Raw genomic sequence first — 19,547 nt, forward strand, 5'->3', positions numbered from 1 at the left:
TTGATTGTTCGATGATCACGCCTCAAAAGCTTGGCAATTTTAAGAGTGCTGCATCCCTCTGCAAGACATCTCACTATTTTTGACTTTTCAGAGTCTGTCACATCTCTCTTCTGATCCATTTTGCCAAAGGAATGGAAGTTGCCTAATAATTATGCACACCTGATATAGGGTGTTGATGTCATTAGACCACACCCCTTCTCATTACAGAGATGCACATCACCTGATATGCTTAATTGGTAGTAGGCTTTCAAGCCTGTACCGGTTGGAGTAGGACAACATGCATAAAGAGGATGATATGATCAAAATACTCATTTGCCTAATAATTGTGCACACACTGTAGTCATTGAAAACAATGCAATTGTGTGTTATTATTTATTATGAGAGTGTATTATTATCATTGTGTGTTACGGTTTATGATGTTCTTAAATATTCTGATGAAATGCTGTGAAAGTATCACTATTTAAGTTATCGACAGATATGATTTTTTTCTTCATCCTAAACTCTAGTAAAACTTTAAAAGCTTTGATTTTTGTGTTAAATGTTAAATAAATAAATAAAGTGGTCAAATTTCTAGACTTTTTCGTTGGCAACCTAGTTTTGCCAGGAAACAAAAAAAGCAGTGGTGGTGATGTAAATATAAAATTCTCTTTCTACTTATACATACATATATATATATATTCTCTTTGTAGAGCTATCTTGGGTTTTGTGAACAAGCAACAGGCTCAGGATATGCTGATGTCCAAACCCAACGGTACCTTTCTTCTGCGCTTCAGTGACTCTGAGATTGGAGGAATTACAATTGCTTGGGTGGCAGAAAATCCCAATAAAGCAGGTACAGTGTGCAACGTTTAAGATCATTTTCTGACTTTAGAGAATCAGTGTGAATTAGAGCAGCAAAGACAGATTAAAAATTAATGTGATCTCTTTGCAAACCTCTACATTAAGCCACTGACAAATCTACACACACAAAACAAATCAAATTAAGTCAAATTTTATTTATAAAGCACTTTTCATACAAAGTAGCGCAAAAAACACTAATTTTAGCTAAAAACAAACATGCCTCCAAGTGTATGACCCAACAAACTGAAAACACCTGATCATTCCTTGTCTCTTTTTCTAACACACTCATACACACAAAACACATGCACCCCTTCATCTCCCATTGCCCTTTTGCACAAACAAACTCCAATCCCTAATATCTGGCTTTATGCTACAAGACTCAGAGGCATGTTTGCATCTTAACTGACATTTGTTGAATTGTAATAGTTTGCTTAGTTTAAGTTCAGGGAGGGGCAAGCTTCCACTGGGTTCTAAAGTGTTACTTTAGCAGTCATTTGTTTACTGGGTTCTCAATATTTCCATTTCAAGCTATTATTTTAATAAACTTGTGTTTTTTGATTATCTGGCAGCATCTGTTTACTATAATAAAATGTAGCTTAGAGCAACTACATATTGATATTCTACATCAGTGGTTCCCAACCTATCTTTCTCAGAGACCTGCCCCACCCCGTGCTGAAGCCATGCTTGGTTTTATGCTTTCAAAAGTGAGATTCTCACCCTATATACTGTATTCTGGCCGAGTCCTGTCCTTCTGTGAAGCCAAAGTTAAATTAAATTAAATAAATTAACATATAACCTTAATTTTCTTTCTTAAGATAGGGACAATGTGTGGACATTAATCAAAATGGCTCTTAATGTTCAAAGCCTCAGGGACCTCCTGAGCTCTTTGGGGGTCCCGGACCCCAGGTTGGGAACCATTGATCTACATTATTAACTAATGATAGTCTACAACAATTAAGAAATTTTCCATCACAGTAATAAGCAGTAGCTTGTAGTAGGAGACACCTCACTGTTGAACAGTATTCACTTTTTTCTCAGTGCTGTGGTGTCATTTGTTGCTTTTTTATTAAAATATCTGTGGAAAACTTTCTAAAGCTATCGTTGACTTTCAAATAAACAATGATCTCAATCTTGCTTCTCAGGATGTGGAATTAAGCAGCAGCTACTGCTATCAGCTTCACCGTACGAATTCAATAAGCAATGAAATGTCAGTTATAGTTTAAGGCTAGATTGGTGTCAGTAATTAAACATCTGGAAATATCATCTGGATTAAACTGATCACATGATTGTTTTTCTTGATAATTTGGCTTGGATGCTGTTTCCTTAGGTGAGAGAATGGTTTGGAACCTCATGCCCTACACAACCAAAGATTTCTCCATCCGCTCTCTGGCCGACCGAATTAGCGATCTCAATCACCTCCTGTTCCTTTACCCTGACAGACCCAAGGATGAGGTTTTCTCCAAATATTACACCCCACCACTCTGTAAGCAACACAAACTGCTTTTATTATCCAAATTTAATGAAACAGCTACAAAGCCTCAACAGTTAAGAGATGTTTCTATGAATGAGAGCTGATCGTGAGATGTTAGTTATTCTGTCTACCTGTGTTTTTTTTTTTGTTTTAAAGCTAAAGCAGTGGATGGCTATGTGAAACCGCAGATCAAACAAGTGGTGCCTGAGTAAGTATCCATTCCTTTCCTCTCTGTCTTCTCTTTCTGCTCTCTTTCTCTCCTTTATTGCCATCATCACAGTAGATTTTACTCTGAAGCAAAATTTAGAGTTAATCACTATATACGACCCTGAATTCAGATCAGCCATTAGTTAGCTGTTTCGGTTGGAGGAGGCCAATTAAGGATGGCTAGGGTTCCTGCGTGAGCTCTTCACTCACTCATCATTAGAGTTAGGCTTGTTAGTTGCATGCTATGCTGCCTGCCTATTTCATTGGTGGGGTCACCCGCATAAGAGAGAATGGCTATAATGATGCAGAAAGGCCTGTGAAACACGCTGAGAGTTGTTGCTTAGGCAACCACTCAACAAAGGCTCAGGCTTTTAACCCTTGAATGCCTTATGTATCATATTTAATACATACTGTTTCTGATACCTTTTGCATTACTTTATGGTAAAAACTTTGCTCAAAACCCTGTTGAACACAATCTGATACTTGTCTTCTGCCCCCTGGTGGATACATTTTGCACTACAGTAATTTTAAATAAATGATAAATATACAAAAAATATTTTTGTAAAAATTTTTTTGTGTATGTGTGTGTGTGTGTTTGTCTTTGTGTATGTAGATTTGCTACAGCCAATCCAGATCCATCAAGTGGGAACCAAACCTATATGGATCAAGGTGCCTCCCCTGCACCTGTCAATCATCCTCACTCTTATGGCATATACCAACCAATGTAAGTTGCTAAGTCCTATGAATAGACGAGCTGCTTTGTGCATGCACGCGTGTTTTCTTGGTGTTGGTAATGCCATCTGGTCGTAGTGTGGGTGACTCCTCTCCGTGTCCTGTGGCAGGAGTGACTCTATGTTGGATGCGGACGGAGACTTTGACCTAGATGACACCATGGATGTGGCAAGGCACGTGGAGGAGCTTCTGCGGCGGCCTGTAGATAGCCAGTGGGGTGGCCAGCAGTCCTGACCACTGACCTCTCGAACTTCAACACCACCAAACAAGTCCTGCCTCCCAACTTGCCCCACTCACTTTGACATGGTTTAATTCCATCCATCTCTCATTTTTTCATATTGCTATAATGTGAAATTGTTAATAATGGTTGTGATTTTTTTTTTTTCCTTTCAGCATGAGAGCATGCACGTCAGTGATTTTTCATAGTTTGTGTCTATAAGTGTTTGTAAAACAGACTAGGTATAAATGCAAACATACAATGTTACAATATTGTGAAACAGAAAAGATGTATTGGTCATTCACATTGCGCATGCATTTTCAGTTGATTTTTAACTGATTTGGAAAAAATATGCTACTGTATGTTATTTTAGGAGTTGAATGTTTTTAGTTTATATTTTCTGCCATGTAAATGTGTTATTATTTTGATAGTAGCATTGAACTTGCCCTTTGACGGAAAAAAGAAACTTTATTGAAGAGTTTTGCTTTCGCTCTGAACATACTGAGTTATTGCTGTGAGTTATTCAAATGCATATACACTAACCTAAAGGCAGTGACTTTCTTTGCTCTCTGCAACTTACAACACACACATCTGCACATGGTACACATGCTTTAGATTTATTTGTTCCGATTTGTTCACCAGCTGTAAAGGAGAGGAGTTTATGCACCTCCCTTGCTCTCACAGGGCTATCTGTCTTCTGTTTGTACACAGAATTGCAAATCTAAGCATTTACCCACCGCTGCCTGCTTTTCCTCTCAGGTCCCTCTGCTCACATCATTGATGCTACCTCGCATTATTCTGCTGACAATTCTTATGTCTGCACCACTTTCCCATCACTAGGTACAGTTAGAATTTTGTTCTCGTGATGATACGTGTGAAGGTCCCTTGCTGCACAAGCTAAGTGTCAGCTGTTTTATGCTTGAAACAACTCAAATGAAGTAGCCTAGACATAATATGTATTATGTCTAATTGGTATGCCAGATTGTTTGGGTGTGCTTCTCCTTTCTAACATTTCAGCCTCTCCGTCCATTAACTTGTGCAACTGCATAATGATGCTGTGACAAAACAAGCATGTGCATGTCTCTATGTGACAACATGACCGAGCAGCTGAAGATGCAAAGGTAGATGCAGGCTTTGAACGTTTGCACGGACACATGAGCTGCTGCCACATTCAGAATTCTACAATGTCAAGTTGTGTCACGTTTATTCTCTGTCTGATTTTTGCTGTTGCTTCAGACTTATTTACGTTTTACATCCTTTGTCATACACATAGAAGATAATTGTTCAAAACAGTCTTGCACCTCAGGAATGAATTGTTTTGCATAGCCATTGTATAAGCCAAAAAGAAAACTATCTATGTATACGAACAGAATTTATTTTATCTATCATAATTCTATTTTATTATTGTTTCTCTGGCACTCCCCAAATGAATGTAACAGCTTTGGATAACAATATCTACACAGTTTGAGCAAACCTTGCATGTGACCAGAAGTATTAGTTTTTAAAAACGACAACAGACACGGGGCAACCAGCAATCAAAAAATAACTTATAATGTATTTTATGTTTTTCAGTTTTTCCAACATGACAATATTTAATATTCTCTCATTTCCCCATACGTATTTTTTTCTTTTGCTTCAAGCCACATAAGTGGTTTTGTGATAGATCCCTCACCACCATCCTTCTCATCATTTCTGAGCTTTGCTCCACTGTAGACTGTGTATTTTTAAAAGATGTAGATGGTGCTGTGTGTTGTTTAATGTTTGTACCATGTTTGTGGTTTGGGTTTATCACTTGGAGGTTTTCCAAGAAACACAGCTGTTGAGTTGGAAAAGAATAAAATAAAGTTTTATAAATAAATTTAACTCAATCTGGAAGAGTTTGAGAGAGATTTTCTTTCTTTGATTCTTTCTTTCTTTCTTTCTTTGTTTCTTTGATTATTTGTTTCTTGTTTCTTTCTATCTTTCTTTCTTTCTTTCTCTCTCTCTAACATTTTATATTTTTTAAAGTGTGTGTGGAGGTACTGCTAATAAATAAATCCACAAACTGCTCAATTCAAGATTTTGCTTCAGTTCATTGTATGTGAAGCCTTTCCATCAAGGTCAAAGTAAACTATATTATCCCACTTTAGCAATTCCATTGACCAACTCACCGCAGTTACAAAGATGAGGAAAAACAGCGCAAACGTACACTAAAAACACATGAGGGAATAAAAGTACTCATATTTTGTGTGTGTACTCATGCTTGATATTCATAAAAGTGTTCCGATACAACAGACAAAAAACTAGGATTGTCAAAATAAACGCATTAGTACAAGGAAATTAATCTGTGGAATCAAAATGTTAATTTTATTAAGACATAAACATCAAAGTTATGCCATATTAAAAATCTGAATTTGGTATTATCTCGGTGAGAGAAGCTGATTTTGGGTATGTTGGTGCTTTGTCAGCAGTAAACTGAAGCCACCACAAGCCACTTTATCTTCCTTATTTATGAAGATTCTGATATTTTTCAAGTCTTACATTTTAGGTTTTCATTGTCAGTTGTCCAGAAAGAGCTACTGGTGCTATTTTAAAAATCGGAATTTGGCATTATCTTGGCAAGAGAAGCTGATTTTGGTTATGTAAGTGCCTTGTCACAGCTGTGAACGTAATGCTCCAGAAAAGCCTTTATCTTCCTTGTCTGTGAAGATTCTGACAGTTTTCAAGCCTCACATTTAAATGATGGTTGCAGAATGACCCATTTGATATATCGTACAATTAACCACTCAGTTATCATATCAGACATTCTGGTCCACACTCCTTACCAGAATAATGGGAATGATTAGTACGCATAACACTCAGAACTCGTATCAGCAAGTACTTTTTGTAAAAATGCACCCCTAGTTATTCACAATTACTATGTGCACAGCAGGATTAACCCTATAAAGTGCTAAAAAAAAAAAAACAGGAGACAAACTTTTCTTTGTATTTTATTCTTTTCTTTTAAACAGCTTGTAACAATAGTGAAATGGTCCAAATCTGAAACAGTAATGGGATACTTTTGGTTTTACATAACTAAACCAAGTGGTAGAGATAACTCAAGCATGTTTACTTCCACAATCTTTTTATAAAATTAATTATAGTCAGTTATTATTATTATGTAGAATTCACTTTCTAACGGTTTTCTAACAGTCATGTGTCCTCATAGCCTGTGTATGAGGCCCCAAAAGGAGAAAATTCTGTCTCCTTTCTCACTTGCTTGCTCCACTTTTTAATGAGTGTGTGCTCAAATGGGTGAGTCTGAGCCTGCCCTCTGAAATCACTGAGCGGATGCCAGCGATAGCCGGATCCTCTCCCAGAAAGGGGCCTGGACAGGCACTCATGAACATTTAAAGGTTCAGACACAGAAACAACCATTTCTCATTAGAGCTCACAAGAGCCATATTTGGAATGGTTGAAATTAAGGACCAAGGCTGAATTTGGGGCAATACACTTTGAAAACAATGTTGTTGGACCTCTGATACCCATATGAGATTGTTGAAAAATGTATAATATGGGACCTTTAATACGAATACCTTTCATGTATGCTTTAAGAGAAAAGAAAAACAATGAAGAAAAAACTGAGATATGAAGTATTTATTACAAAATTTCTTTATAAGCTTTACTCTGCCATCTGGTGGAAGTGAAAAACTTTGCATTACAAATGTGTGTGTGTGTGTGTGTGGGGGGGGGGGGGGGGGGTGCCACATGCCATGCAGAGGTAAGATAAGAAAATCTAATTTAAAAGGAATTCAATAAAAATGTGACCACTTACTGCCTAAAATGATTTTCATTATTATTTTTCAAATGTCAGAAATTTGCTGGCTGCTTCCGCAACAGAAGAACTCATTAGCGGAGTGTACTGCATTCCAGGCTTATCTCAATTATTTATATTAATGCCATCATGTCAAAGGCTGAAAGCATGTATCTGTTATCGTCCAGTAATTGCAATTACAGAGGTGACAGCTTCTAGAGGTTTTTATTTGAGTATTAATATAATTCATCACATTTCTTGCAATAGCATTAAAACTGAATAACAGCTAAATAAATTTAAAAAGCACTCTAATCTTTTTTCTTAGAAAAGATGGCATTGTAGGGTTTTCCACAACAACCTAGGGACAAAAGTGACAGCGTGGTTTCAGGTTTAAATTAGCTTAATGGGTACACTCACTATTAAGAGTAGTTTTACCAGTAATGTCTTTCATTTTTATTATTCCCATTTTTTCTGGTTTGGTTTGTGGGCCCTGCATGTTAGCCTTACTTTCTATTTTAGTTCAGGAGGGTTCTGTATTGTCTGTGTCTCCAGTCTGTGCTACAAACATCAGTTCTGTTACTTTTGCAAATTTAATTATCCATAATTGTATTCTTAATTGAACATAGAAAATATATTTAATATTAAAAGTAAGGCACTTCAGCACTTCATGAAAAATGTTTATTCATGTAGAATGTGGTGGCAGCAACATGTTTAAAAAATTGCAATGGTGGACAAACAAAATAAAAAAGTAAGTGGTGCCAAAAAGAAAGTTTGAGAAGCACACTGCTAATCTAACTAATTAGACGTATTAGAAATAGGACAGTTTTATAATTAGGTATAAAAATATCATCTCAGAGAGGCTCCCACAATGGACAGAGGTTCAGCAGTATGCAAGAAACTCCATCTACAACAATTTAGGTTTAACAACAACATACAATCCCATCAAGATTACATCTTTTTCAGGGAAAGCCCTGCAAATTACAGCATGACAATATACTACTGCATCTATTACAGCAGCATGGCTTTGGGGTACAAGAGTTCAAGACATAGAAGGGCTGGAATGCAGTTCAGAAAATTTCTTCGTGTAAAAATACGTAGCAACTCATTAAAAAAAAAAACAAAAAAAACAAAGAAAACCCCAGGAACATTAAGGATTAATAATACTCTCCCAAAGGTCCAGCAGCAGCTTTCTTTAGCTCTCAGATGTTTATGGACTGTCGTTAAAAGGAGACTGAATACTACATAGTAGTAAACATGACACAATTTTCTTTAGATGTCTTGCCATTAAATTCAAAATGACAATATTTTTCATGAAATACAAAAATGTTTAACTAAAAATATAAATTAGTGATGAAACTAATTAATCATTGCACTCTGTTTTCATTTGCATTTCACACCTTGTCCCCACTTTTTAGGTTTAGGAGTTGTACTTTGGATTCTGCTCTCCTTGTTGTTCCAGTTTGAATTCCTGCTGTACTTTTAGTTCTTTGCTTTTCTAGTAAGTGATTAAAGTAATTATTACTCTACACCTGCCTACCACCTACCTGTTGAGTCTGCTTTTCTGCACATGATCTCTGTGACAGACTCCTGTAGTCGCTGGTATTTCAGTGTTTTTCTTTTTGTCTTTTCATCTGTAACTATGTTAAATTCTCTTTTTATTTTTCCAGACAGAACAGTTGTTCAATATTCCTCTTAAGACATAGGGGTCATGCAAACTCAACTTTTTTCTTGTAAATGACTATCTTTACATTCCCTGTTGTTGAGCAAATGTTCCCCTGGGTCTAACATAGGGCTGTGCTAATATGGCCAAAAAATAAAATCTCGATTTCTTTCAAACCAAATCCGATTTCCGATTTTAACCGTTTTTTTTTTCCTTTTCTTTCTTAAAATATATTACCTTATTAAACTTATCAAAAAACAATATTAAACTCAAACCTTTTGCATGCAAAACATGTTTATGTTTTATTGATTTATATGAATGAATGACAACAAAAAAAAGCAAATAATGTAACTTTTCCACAGAATTAACAGCTTTAAAGAGATATGTAGCACACCTGCGTCTTTGATCTCTTTCCATCTGGATTCTTATCATACGGGATCCATTGCGGAAATAATTCTCCTGATGTAGGTTGTCTTTTAACGAGAGTTTGTGGACTGATGTTGTCTTCTGCATCTCATAGAGAGCAGAATTTGTCACTGTAGCTATAAAAAAGGAAAAAAAAAGAAATATCCAGATTTTCATAAAAATAAATCACCAGAAATGAAAAATTTGATTTATTGATTTTAATGATTAATCATCTGGCCCTAATCTAACATCTCGTGCTGACATACTCTTTGTGTTGTCTGTGTTGCTGTTGTATCACATGAGGCCAGTTTGACTATATCATTAGATGTTCAAGTGTACGCGTCTTTACCGGTGATTTAGTTGACCCTTATAATATGAAGGCAGTGCTCTACTGAAGCTTTTTATTGTTAGAACATCAGAGCTAAACTACCACATCATGAGAATGATGTTACTCTGTCTTCTCCATTTAGTTTTATAGTCTTTTTAAAACTTATTTCAAACCTGCTTCATTTCAATGTTTGGTATGTGCTGCATGGACTCTAGTCTATGTATATTTGTCTGTTTGCCTAATTATCTTAATGCGACAGATAATACTGACCAACTTTACCAGGTTTTTCCCTTAAGATTGTTTTTTACTTAAAGATACATTTTTTTGTTATAGAGGCCAAAATTAGTATTAAACAGTACTCCCTTCTGCTTTGGTCCATTTTTTTCCTCATACTTTATGAAATCTGTAAATTATTTTCATTCATTGCACACCCGTGTGAGACTTTGGAGAAGCAAAGCTACTGACCAACCCACAAACTGACATAACTTGACACAACATGCAAACCAAATTGCAGTTTACAGCTGTTAGATGTCAGATAGCACTTAACAGAAAACAGGAGTCTGGCCACACACAGGTTGGTGCATCCTGCCTCTGTGAGTTTTGTTTGATCTTGCTTATGCAAGTTACCACTAGATGTCAGTAAAGTCCAATAGATAAGGCACAGCAAGTATAACCAATGTATTGTGTCAGAAGTTTAGGTCAAATTAAAAAGTTTCACTTACTTATTAGTGATTCTTATTAATTGAAGATTTCAGCTGAATATATTAATGGCTTTTATGTCATTCTTCCTTCTCAGTGCTTGTTCTGGACTCGGGTTGTTGACTATGACTGACCTTTTTTCATCATGGCAGATTTTTTTCTACAAAATCACCAGGTTGTACCTCCCCTGTGTCTCTACTGTGCTGCCTTCTGGTGGCTCTATTTTTTCTTTCTTGATGATCCTTCTCGTTAAGGTCATTTGACTACACTGAATGACATCCTAATGTCTGTGCTATGTTACTTTTTTGGTGAGATAGATCACTAAATATTTATAATTCACTGGTGTTCATCTTAATGTCAGTCATGCATGACTAATAGTAGCTTCTGAATATGTAACCTAACCATTTTCACTTTTAAGATCTGACTAAGAGGGTTTAAGCCTGTGGTCCTGGATAATTCACATTTGCTTCTAATCAGGCATAAATTGTAGCTATTTTAAACCATGTAAGTAAAACAGATATTTAGACAGAAATCTGAGCTTTTTCCTCTGCAAGAGATCATCTCATCTTTCATTGTCTTGATTCCAGTTTGTCTTTTGATTTTTGGTGAAAGGGGTGCATCTTTATTTAGATAATTGTGTGTGTCTTTGTTAAACAGTTAGAAGAAAAGCACACTTATAAAAGTCTGCGATTTCCATGGTTTCAGTTCCTGTTGGACTGATAATTACATCAGCAATCACAGGAAGTGTGCTGACAAAGCTGAGGAAGACAAACCCTCTGCTCCCCAGCAGTGAGCAACAAAGACTTCCTTTATAGATATCATCAATCAAATATACAGTTTCCACTCTACACATATCATCTTTTAGTGCTTTCAGCATCTCAGTATCTCTTCCTGAAGTAGAAACTGTAACTGATTAAGTAAACTCAATGAGAAACAAAGGTGTTAGGGAGCAAATCAAGAAAATGGGCAACTTTATACCAAATTCACAAAAAAAGTGGTATTTAATGGGAAAAGAAACCCAGGTGATCCCCTCTCCTCTTTTCTGTTGTAGCCAGCTACCGTAGGGTCTGTATTTTGATGGGTCCAGTGTAAGAAGGGATCTGTTTGAAGCCTGATGGTAATAAAGTGGAGATCCATTGGTTTGAACCTGACAGTGATTGCAGTAGGACTCAGTGATGCCTTACTTTATGCAGCCATGGCTGACATCCTGCCACAGGAAACTATAGCAAACCTCAATGAAAAAAAAAAAAAAAAAAAACTTGTTATTTTAGAAAACCTTTGCCATTTCATACTTGCTGATGCAACCTACTCTGTATTTCACTTTCTTTCTCACTCACTGTTCTGTTGAAGCACATTTTACCTTCAGTCAAGAAAAGAAAAGGTGTTTACTTCCCTCCATCAGTCCCGATCAGCACAAGAAATGGACTTTAATGTTTTTACTGGCTAAAAAACAGTAAACAGGAACAGTCCTTAAACATATAGTAATTGTAGATGGATCAATGAACCCCCCCCCCGGCCATCTTAAAAAGGCTGACTGGTCACATCTTATGGACGTGTGCGTTTGTAGACTAGTCGTCTGAGGCCTTTTTTACATTAAACTGAGACAGCTAAGTCGAGTGAGGAGGCTTTTAAAGGCAGAAGTTTTGCTAAATTATTTCTGAGAATGCATAATACATGACCCTGAGAGATCATGGGGGAAAGCAGAGGGAGCAGGGAGTGAATGAGGAAAAGAAAGGGGTATAACATCTCCTCTACATTGCCTTGGTATACCAGCAAGGATTATATTCTCATAACTTCTTTTCAGTCTTTCACTCTGTAATATTGTTAATTATAATTTAAGTAATTTTAAAAAATAAGCTGGACTCCAAAGTTCCTCATATCTCTACAGTAAGTTATTCCCATCCCCTGAAGTAAATTCAAACTTACAGATGTGTTTTGACTGAAGCCACTTATCTTCAATAAAGTCTGTGAAAATATCCACCTAGAAATTCATGCATCCTTGAAGAAGAGCCTTAACTTCTACAGACTTCCTTCCTTTGTCAAAACACATTCAGACTGTGTTTTGTGCAATCAATCTCACGTGTGTGTCACACTCTTTTCCCTTGGTAGCATTTCCCCATTGTTTGCAGTATTTATGAGATAACTGCTCAAATATGAAATAAGGTCTGTTTTTTTCTAAAGATGCTTTAGTTCTAATTAAACCAGCTATATTTGATCATTATAAACAGAGCTCGTGCTCTGCTGCACATGACTCCCCTTGGACAGACTGACTATGATTTAATTTGCCTTCTCAGTTCATAAATGGGGTTGCATTATCTCAGCTTATTTGTCAAGTCATGTTTTATAATGGAAGATGGCTTGATATTAAATGCTACACCTTGCATTGTTGTGCTCTACGTTGGACTGACCTCAGAAATGTCAGCAGAAGCTCAGTTTTATGGTATGTAAAAATGGGGTGCCAAGTTGAGTTTGCTTTTAGTAATGCAGTATTATTCCAAGTCTTATCTGAATGCTTACAAACAGAACTAATAGTCACAGTATTATCTGTTCTTTCTACATGCTTATTTTCTTAAAATCAATAACTCAGACGACGTGTGGGGTACTGGAAGAGGATCTTTGCATATTTGATGAACGACCATAGATAAGTGTAAACTCTTGTGTTAGCAAATGTTGTGGGTAAAAATCAAATAATGATACATGACTCATTCTTACATGTTGATGCTTCTCATGTAAACTGACAACTAATATTATTTCTCACTTGTTTTATAGGTCATATGTAAGTACTAGAGCTCTCTCATATCTTGATAATTTAATTGGTGCATCTGCACATAGCATTTTCAAGGCATGCTGAACTTTTACCATCGTAAGGGAACCTTCTCACACATAACAGACTGTTTCACTTTCTAACATCCTGCAGGAGGTTCTGCAGTATCAGGATCCACACTGCATGATTGTGCAACAGCTTCTTCCCTCAAGCTGTCAGAGTGCTGAATTCCCAATTCCTATCCAACACCTTACATTAAAACAATTCACTCCCCAAACCCCTACCATACATCGTATTCAATGGCTGTTCCACAAACAGCAAGGCAATGACATTCACAAAGATCACAGGATGGACAGCCAAAGAAGTCACTATACCCAAACTGCACAAATTTAGTACCTTAAGAGTGCACACTGGGATTGTATTATCTGTTGAAAGTTTTATCAATCTGTGATAAGTCTAGTCTGTGCATAAGCACCTAAATCACCTGGGGGAAACTGGGACAATTCCTCTCCTTGATGTTCAGCACTTAAAGCAGGAGTTGGTCGCCATCATCCAGTTGCTGCACTGCTGCACTGACCTTCAAGTGTCACTCTATACTGCCTCAGGAAAGTTTTAGCACAGTAGCCCACTCTCTGTTCTCTATCACTGTCCCTTGATGATTATGACTAGACTTTCTTTTCCAACTGGACTCATCATTTTGATTTATTTTGCAAAATGTGAAAAGAGCCAATGCTTAAAAAGAAATTGAAAGATTTTCTTTTAAAGAGGCTACTATTGATCTTTATAGCAAACAGGACCATTTTATGATAGGAAAACTTAAGAATTTTCTCCAAAAGCATCGCAAAAACAATATTTTTTAAAAATAAAATCACTATTAATAGGCATTCTTGAGCTCCCTCTTGTGGAAAACACGCAACTTGTCAAAAGGTAGAGTGTGTGCCTAGGTTGCAGACTTTAAGGTATATTAAATAAAACAATGCTGATTAGAGTTGAACCAGAAATGTCCAGAAAACGTGATAAATACTTAGTCTGAACTCCCTGAAGCAATCAATGTCTACTTGCTGTAGCTTTGTAAAAGGATTGCGCGCGCACCCCGAAAGAATCAGCGTTTGCGCGCGCAGGAGCCTGCTGGATTTAATTGTAGGTTCCACGCGCACGCGTGTGCACGCTTTTATGTGCTTATTGCGATTGCGCTTTCACAGTCTTGAATCTGTCCCGCGGTTGCATGCTCTCCTCTTTGCAAGCGCTGCAAAAGTGCTCAGGACGCGATGCGATGCGCGCAGCAGAGTGCACAGAAGCAGACGTGGGGAGTGAAACAGATTTTTGAGGACAAGGACACGAAAGTGCAAGCTTAGTAACAGAAAGGACACCAGAGAGCCTTGCTTCTAGTCTGTATTTCCAGTCTTGTTGAACACACGCACCGCAAAAGCTCAACGCAGGAGGTCGCGTGCATACTGTCTGCTTTTTATTTAACCAGAACTGTTGAGTGTGATCAGCCTGGGTTCCGACGCCCCAACGATGGAACAGCAGTAACCCGCTGAAGAAATCGAGCTGCCCCGGACGCCGGCGAATCCATCCTGCTTAAAAATGGATTGTTTTTACACTGAGGTGGAGCGGGCTTTGCTCTAACACCGACGGATCATGGCAGGGGTACACTCTTCAGATGCCTTTTCGGGACATGTTTTGGAGCCTGCCCTCAGCGCACCGCCAGGGCAGGGCGCGACCAACGTGATCACCGGCGATGCGGCAGCTCTGCCTCACACCGCTACGCGGACGTACTTGGAGGTGTCGGCCGCTGCTCAAGGCTATGGGGCTGAGGGAGTTTATACCAATGGACGGCACAGGGAACACGGCAGTCCAAGGATCGGGAGTGGCAGCCGTGATAATTCCGCGGAGAGAAGTCAGGGAGCTGGAAACACTCCTTGCGGTATCATGAAGGTTGGTGATTACTCATGTTGTCAGATTTTCAAGGTGACACAAGTGGATTTTGTTAAGTAACTGAACAACAGCAAAGCAAACGGTTGTCAATAAAGCTTATGTCCAGGGCAGTCTAGGGATGTCCTGAGTTTTACAGAGTCCCCCCCACAAAGAAACGAGAAGAAAAGAGAATTAGGCTGCTTTTAGTTCAGCAACTCTATAGAAGTTTAGCACAAATGTAATACAAGGTTTCCCCACAAAGTAGTAACATCAGAAAGGCTATGATAAATTTAAAAACTCTCTTGGTTCACGTTGGCCTCTTGAGAGCATCTGTATACTTTTAGGTCCTTCTTTGTACCTGCAAGATGTCAAACTCAAACGGGACTCTGATGGTCCTGAAGCCAATATCAAAACTTCAATTTCCTGTAAAAGTGATGTGAAAGTTTCAGAGACTGTAGAATGTAACTGTAGTTATTTATGCTTTGTTGATTTTTTTATGTTTATAATGAGGTATTAGTAACCTACATTTAGTCCAACCTTAGTTGCTGAGTTGCTGTGCACCTGGGGAATTTTTTTTTTTACAAAAAGATGATTCATAGACTCCAATCTATGTTGAATCCTTTACCAAATATATACATGGTTTTCCAGCCTGGAATGAACTATTTTCCTTATTTTAGTTCTGTCAATAATAAATGGTGTGATTAAAATAATTTTAATGGCAACCCAGCCCTAATTAGTGCTTTCATTACCAGAGGTTAATTAACTGTCTTCCACAAACCAGCATAGGCAAGACAGCAAGTTTTCTCATGACACACACACACATAGAGGTGTGTGTGTTAACCCATATTGTGCTTTTATTAAAGCAGAATGTCTTGGTTTTGCAGCACAGTGTGCAGTCTAACAGACTTTCTCATGGGGTCCTTGATGGAGATAGAAGTGTGTAGGTGGGACATGATGGAGATTTGCATTCTGTTATATCAGACCTAGTTTGCATAGCAACTGTTTTAGAGAAAAAAATACAAATCTAACAACACAAATAACACATTAGGGAATTATTTAATTTTTTCTACTCCCTGTACATGTGGTAAACATTAGGCATTCTCCCACAAGCACACAAATCAGCTGCCAAATGCATAGTTAAACCCCACTGAACCAGCACCTGGTTTGCTGTCAAACCTGTAGAATCCAAATGAATGTTTTTTTTTTTATCTTCTTGAACTTTCTGGTATCAAAGAAATGCCTTTAAAAATAAAAATAAAATAAAACAGAAAAAAAAATCTTGAATATGTGAAAGCTGGAAAATATTTAGTATTTTACATGTAATTTATAACACGTTGGCTGTGTAATGGAAAATAGTCAATGTGATGTAATTTTATTCAGAAAAATATCAATTAGTTCTAAAGGACATTAAATATATTGTACCTACTAATTTATTTAAGCCTGTGGAACAACTTCAGTGAAATTGAAAATCATCAATCACCATTTGTTTTAACATTTTACACATTTTTTTGTGAAAAATAATAGATGAAACACAATTACACTGATATTCAAAATCAAAATTAGAGAAAACAAAATCTGGTGGTGACATTCTTGGTGATAAAAAAAAGCTTAAAAATAAAAACAAACAGTAAAGGAATAGAAAATAGTGTTTTGTTTTTTTTCAGTCCACCATTCTTAAACTTGTCCTGTCCAGTCTCATATCAAGCAGAATGATGGTCTGGCTGCTGTGTGTCCCAAACAAATTTGGGTTTCGTGGTTATAAGGCCTCTCTTGATAATTAAGTAAAATTCTTTACTTTTTAAAATTTGTCTGTTGCTGGATTTACATATTAATGAGGGTCCTGAGAAGAGTGGTGGGGACAAAAGAGAGAATAAAGTGAAGAAAAACAGAGAGTGAAGAGAAGAAAAGGAGACAAAGATACATCAGATGTAAAGCACCAACATCAGCACTTCAACCTAAACAGAAAAACCAGACAACCAGCTGGTACACCGTTCTCTTCTCTGTGTGCCAGTTTAACCATTTTGTTATTGAATGATGCAGTTGCTTTGTGTTGATCTCATACCTGGTTTGTAAAATGGGTTTGAGCCTTTAAAGGACAGATATTGAATGCAGGACTGAAGAGCACTTAGAAAAATGCTCTACACGTTAGTCTCGACATGGTGCACACTGTTCAAGTAGTGCATGGTGGGAAAATGGGTCAGTAACTTTGTTGAAATTCATGTTTCATGTGCAGCTTCAGCACACCCACTCGCTCTTGAACAGCACATTGCGTGTGTTTGAGTGGAGGTTCGAAAGGTGAAGGGGCTGTGGGTCCATGGGAATAGCGAGGTAAATGAGCAATTACAGCACTGCATTACCTCATTAACTTGGCCCTCAACATGCAAATCTTGGAAGAGAAGAGTTTGCATGTTTGTCCCTTAGAGCTGGCACCCAGCTTTGTTCTCTTGCAATTTTCTCACCAGGGTGACAGTGTCATGATGGAGAGACTTCAAAGTAGCTTCAGGGGGAGTTTGTGATGTTATGTAATGCTGGACTGTGGACAGCTGCAAGTCCGGCTCCATCCTGGCTGCAAGGGAGAAGGAAGAGACAACTAGCACAACTAGTAAAAGAGCAATTAGGATTATGGACCTTTAAACATGACAATCTTGCATCCGAAGACTATCATAAGTATTTCCCATATATTTCCCATCTTTTTTTAATTACTTTCTTTTCCATCTTCTTTTGCTCTGTGGAGTTACAGCATATTAACACTAGAAGTCCCAGAGAGGGGTCAATTGACCTTTCTACCTTTACAACCCAGAGATGGGTCGATTGACCAGTAGGATTTTAGCTAAAATCCTGTCTTAAGCTGTGAACAGCTTCTTTTGTTTGTAGACGAGTCAATTACTGGCACACCCCAGGAGGGCGCATACTTAGGGGAGACACTGTAGACTCTTGAAACTGGACTGTCAACTTTTGCCCAAAGCTTGGCTTGAGACACTGCTTGGTCCCCTGAGTATGAGATTGGAGTAGACCTCAAACAGATTCAGAAAGGTTTTCCTGCATTCTAGTATATTTCAAATAATTAAAAATATATTTGATATGATATATGATATATACCTCCTCGACACATTTGTGTGCTTTTAGAAGAAAAAAAAAAAGATAATCATTGTGGGCCTTCAATAAAAAAGCAAACAATTTAGAATGATATGACAAAATGATGAATTCATATTTTTTTAAAAAATCACTTTAAAAGGTCCAGCTCTCCTCTTTTCATACAAATGAAAAAATACAAATTTTTCAAACTTTCTAACCCAATGTTCATGTACCTTATGTCCAAAAAGCCCAAGCAATGAACAATTTTGAATATTTAAAATGAACATTTTTTGATTGTGGTGGTACAGGCAGGGTCTGTGAGTAAAATGCCCAGAAGCATTAGTGTCTAAGTCAAGAGGGCATAAATGTCAACATGACAAAGATATAAAAGAACAACTGTGAATTTTTTCCAATGCTTTTTATTTTTGTCATAAAAAAAACAACAAAACAGTTAAAATAATGCAAGTAATGAAACAATTTCACAAATATTTACACAAGGCTACAGTGGCATGCCCTTGTGTGAATGGCTTTTCTGCTCTTTCAGCAGTCCGTCTGTGCTAAGTCCAAACATGCTTGGCACTTCCATGGTATCTCCATCCTGCATTTGCCACATGTGTATTTGTAGCAGTCAACACATCTTACAGTTGCGCAATTGTTCTTGCATCGATGGTTGACCTGACATTTTGCCCTTTTCCCAGGGCTAGGTGTGGGAGGTTGCTGCTGAAGCAGTTGCTCCTTATGTGCCTTCTTCTGACTCACATGAGAGTTGGCCAACTCTTTCGCGAGCTCAACCAGGAAGTCCACTCTTCTCTCCTGCACTCCGGTGCATTCCTTATGAAGAACATGAGCGTTCAGTGCCGCCATGTCGATCATGTTGTAGAACACGGCGACTGGCCATCTCCGTGTTCCTGCACGCACGCTGTACTCCCGCACCATCTGGTCCATCACACACACACCACACTTTGTGGTGTTGTATTGTGTGACAGTGTTTGGCTTCCTTTTGGTGGTATTCTCAGTCTCAACCACATTGTGCATGCTGCTGAGAAGATAGACAGTCTTTTTCCGTTTCGGCGCATATACTGTGAGTGTTGCACCAGTGGTGGAAAACACTCGAGTGGTGAATTTAGTGTGGTCCTTCTGTCTAGTTGACTGAGGAATTTCCCGGCGAATCTTGTTGACTGTGCCAAGGATGGTGGTTTTCCGGCTAAGCAGTCGTTGCGCAAGGGACAGCGATGTAAAAAAATTGTCTGTTGTTACAGTTCTGCCCTTATCCATGAACGGCTCCATCAGCCTCATCACTACACTCTCAGAGAGTCTCTCTCCACTGGGACGACTGGGGTCCTTGCCAAGATATGGCAGGATATTGCAAATGTACTTTGATTTCAAGTCACAAGCCAGCCAAAACTTAATGCCAAATTTGTCCGGTTTTGTTGCAATGTACTGCAGAAAACTGCAGCGAG

General features: G+C 37.9%; 2 protein-coding genes across 3 annotated transcripts in view; both read left to right on the plus strand.

The window, feature by feature from the left end:
* Positions 1-5,335, plus strand: part of stat5a (signal transducer and activator of transcription 5a) — a 67,974-nt gene extending 62,639 nt beyond the window's left edge. For both annotated transcript variants that reach the window (XM_041970364.1, XM_041970357.1), the window contains 5 exons: positions 690-832; positions 2,168-2,323; positions 2,468-2,519; positions 3,132-3,242; positions 3,361-5,335. In XM_041970364.1, coding sequence (XP_041826298.1) covers positions 690-832; positions 2,168-2,323; positions 2,468-2,519; positions 3,132-3,242; positions 3,361-3,484 — 586 coding nt within the window. In that variant the 3' untranslated portion in view covers positions 3,485-5,335. The remainder of the gene's footprint in view (positions 1-689; positions 833-2,167; positions 2,324-2,467; positions 2,520-3,131; positions 3,243-3,360) is intronic.
* An 8,959-nt stretch (positions 5,336-14,294) lies between these two features.
* si:ch211-210g13.5 (inactive phospholipase C-like protein 2) overlaps positions 14,295-19,547 on the plus strand; it is a 64,415-nt gene continuing 59,162 nt past the window's right edge. Inside the window, exon 1 of the mRNA XM_042006652.1 lies at positions 14,295-15,033. Coding sequence (XP_041862586.1) covers positions 14,737-15,033 — 297 coding nt within the window. The 5' untranslated portion in view covers positions 14,295-14,736. The remainder of the gene's footprint in view (positions 15,034-19,547) is intronic.

The sequence above is a fragment of the Melanotaenia boesemani genome, chromosome 2 (genome assembly GCF_017639745.1).
Source record: "Melanotaenia boesemani isolate fMelBoe1 chromosome 2, fMelBoe1.pri, whole genome shotgun sequence".
NCBI classification, from domain to species: domain Eukaryota; kingdom Metazoa; phylum Chordata; class Actinopteri; order Atheriniformes; family Melanotaeniidae; genus Melanotaenia; species Melanotaenia boesemani.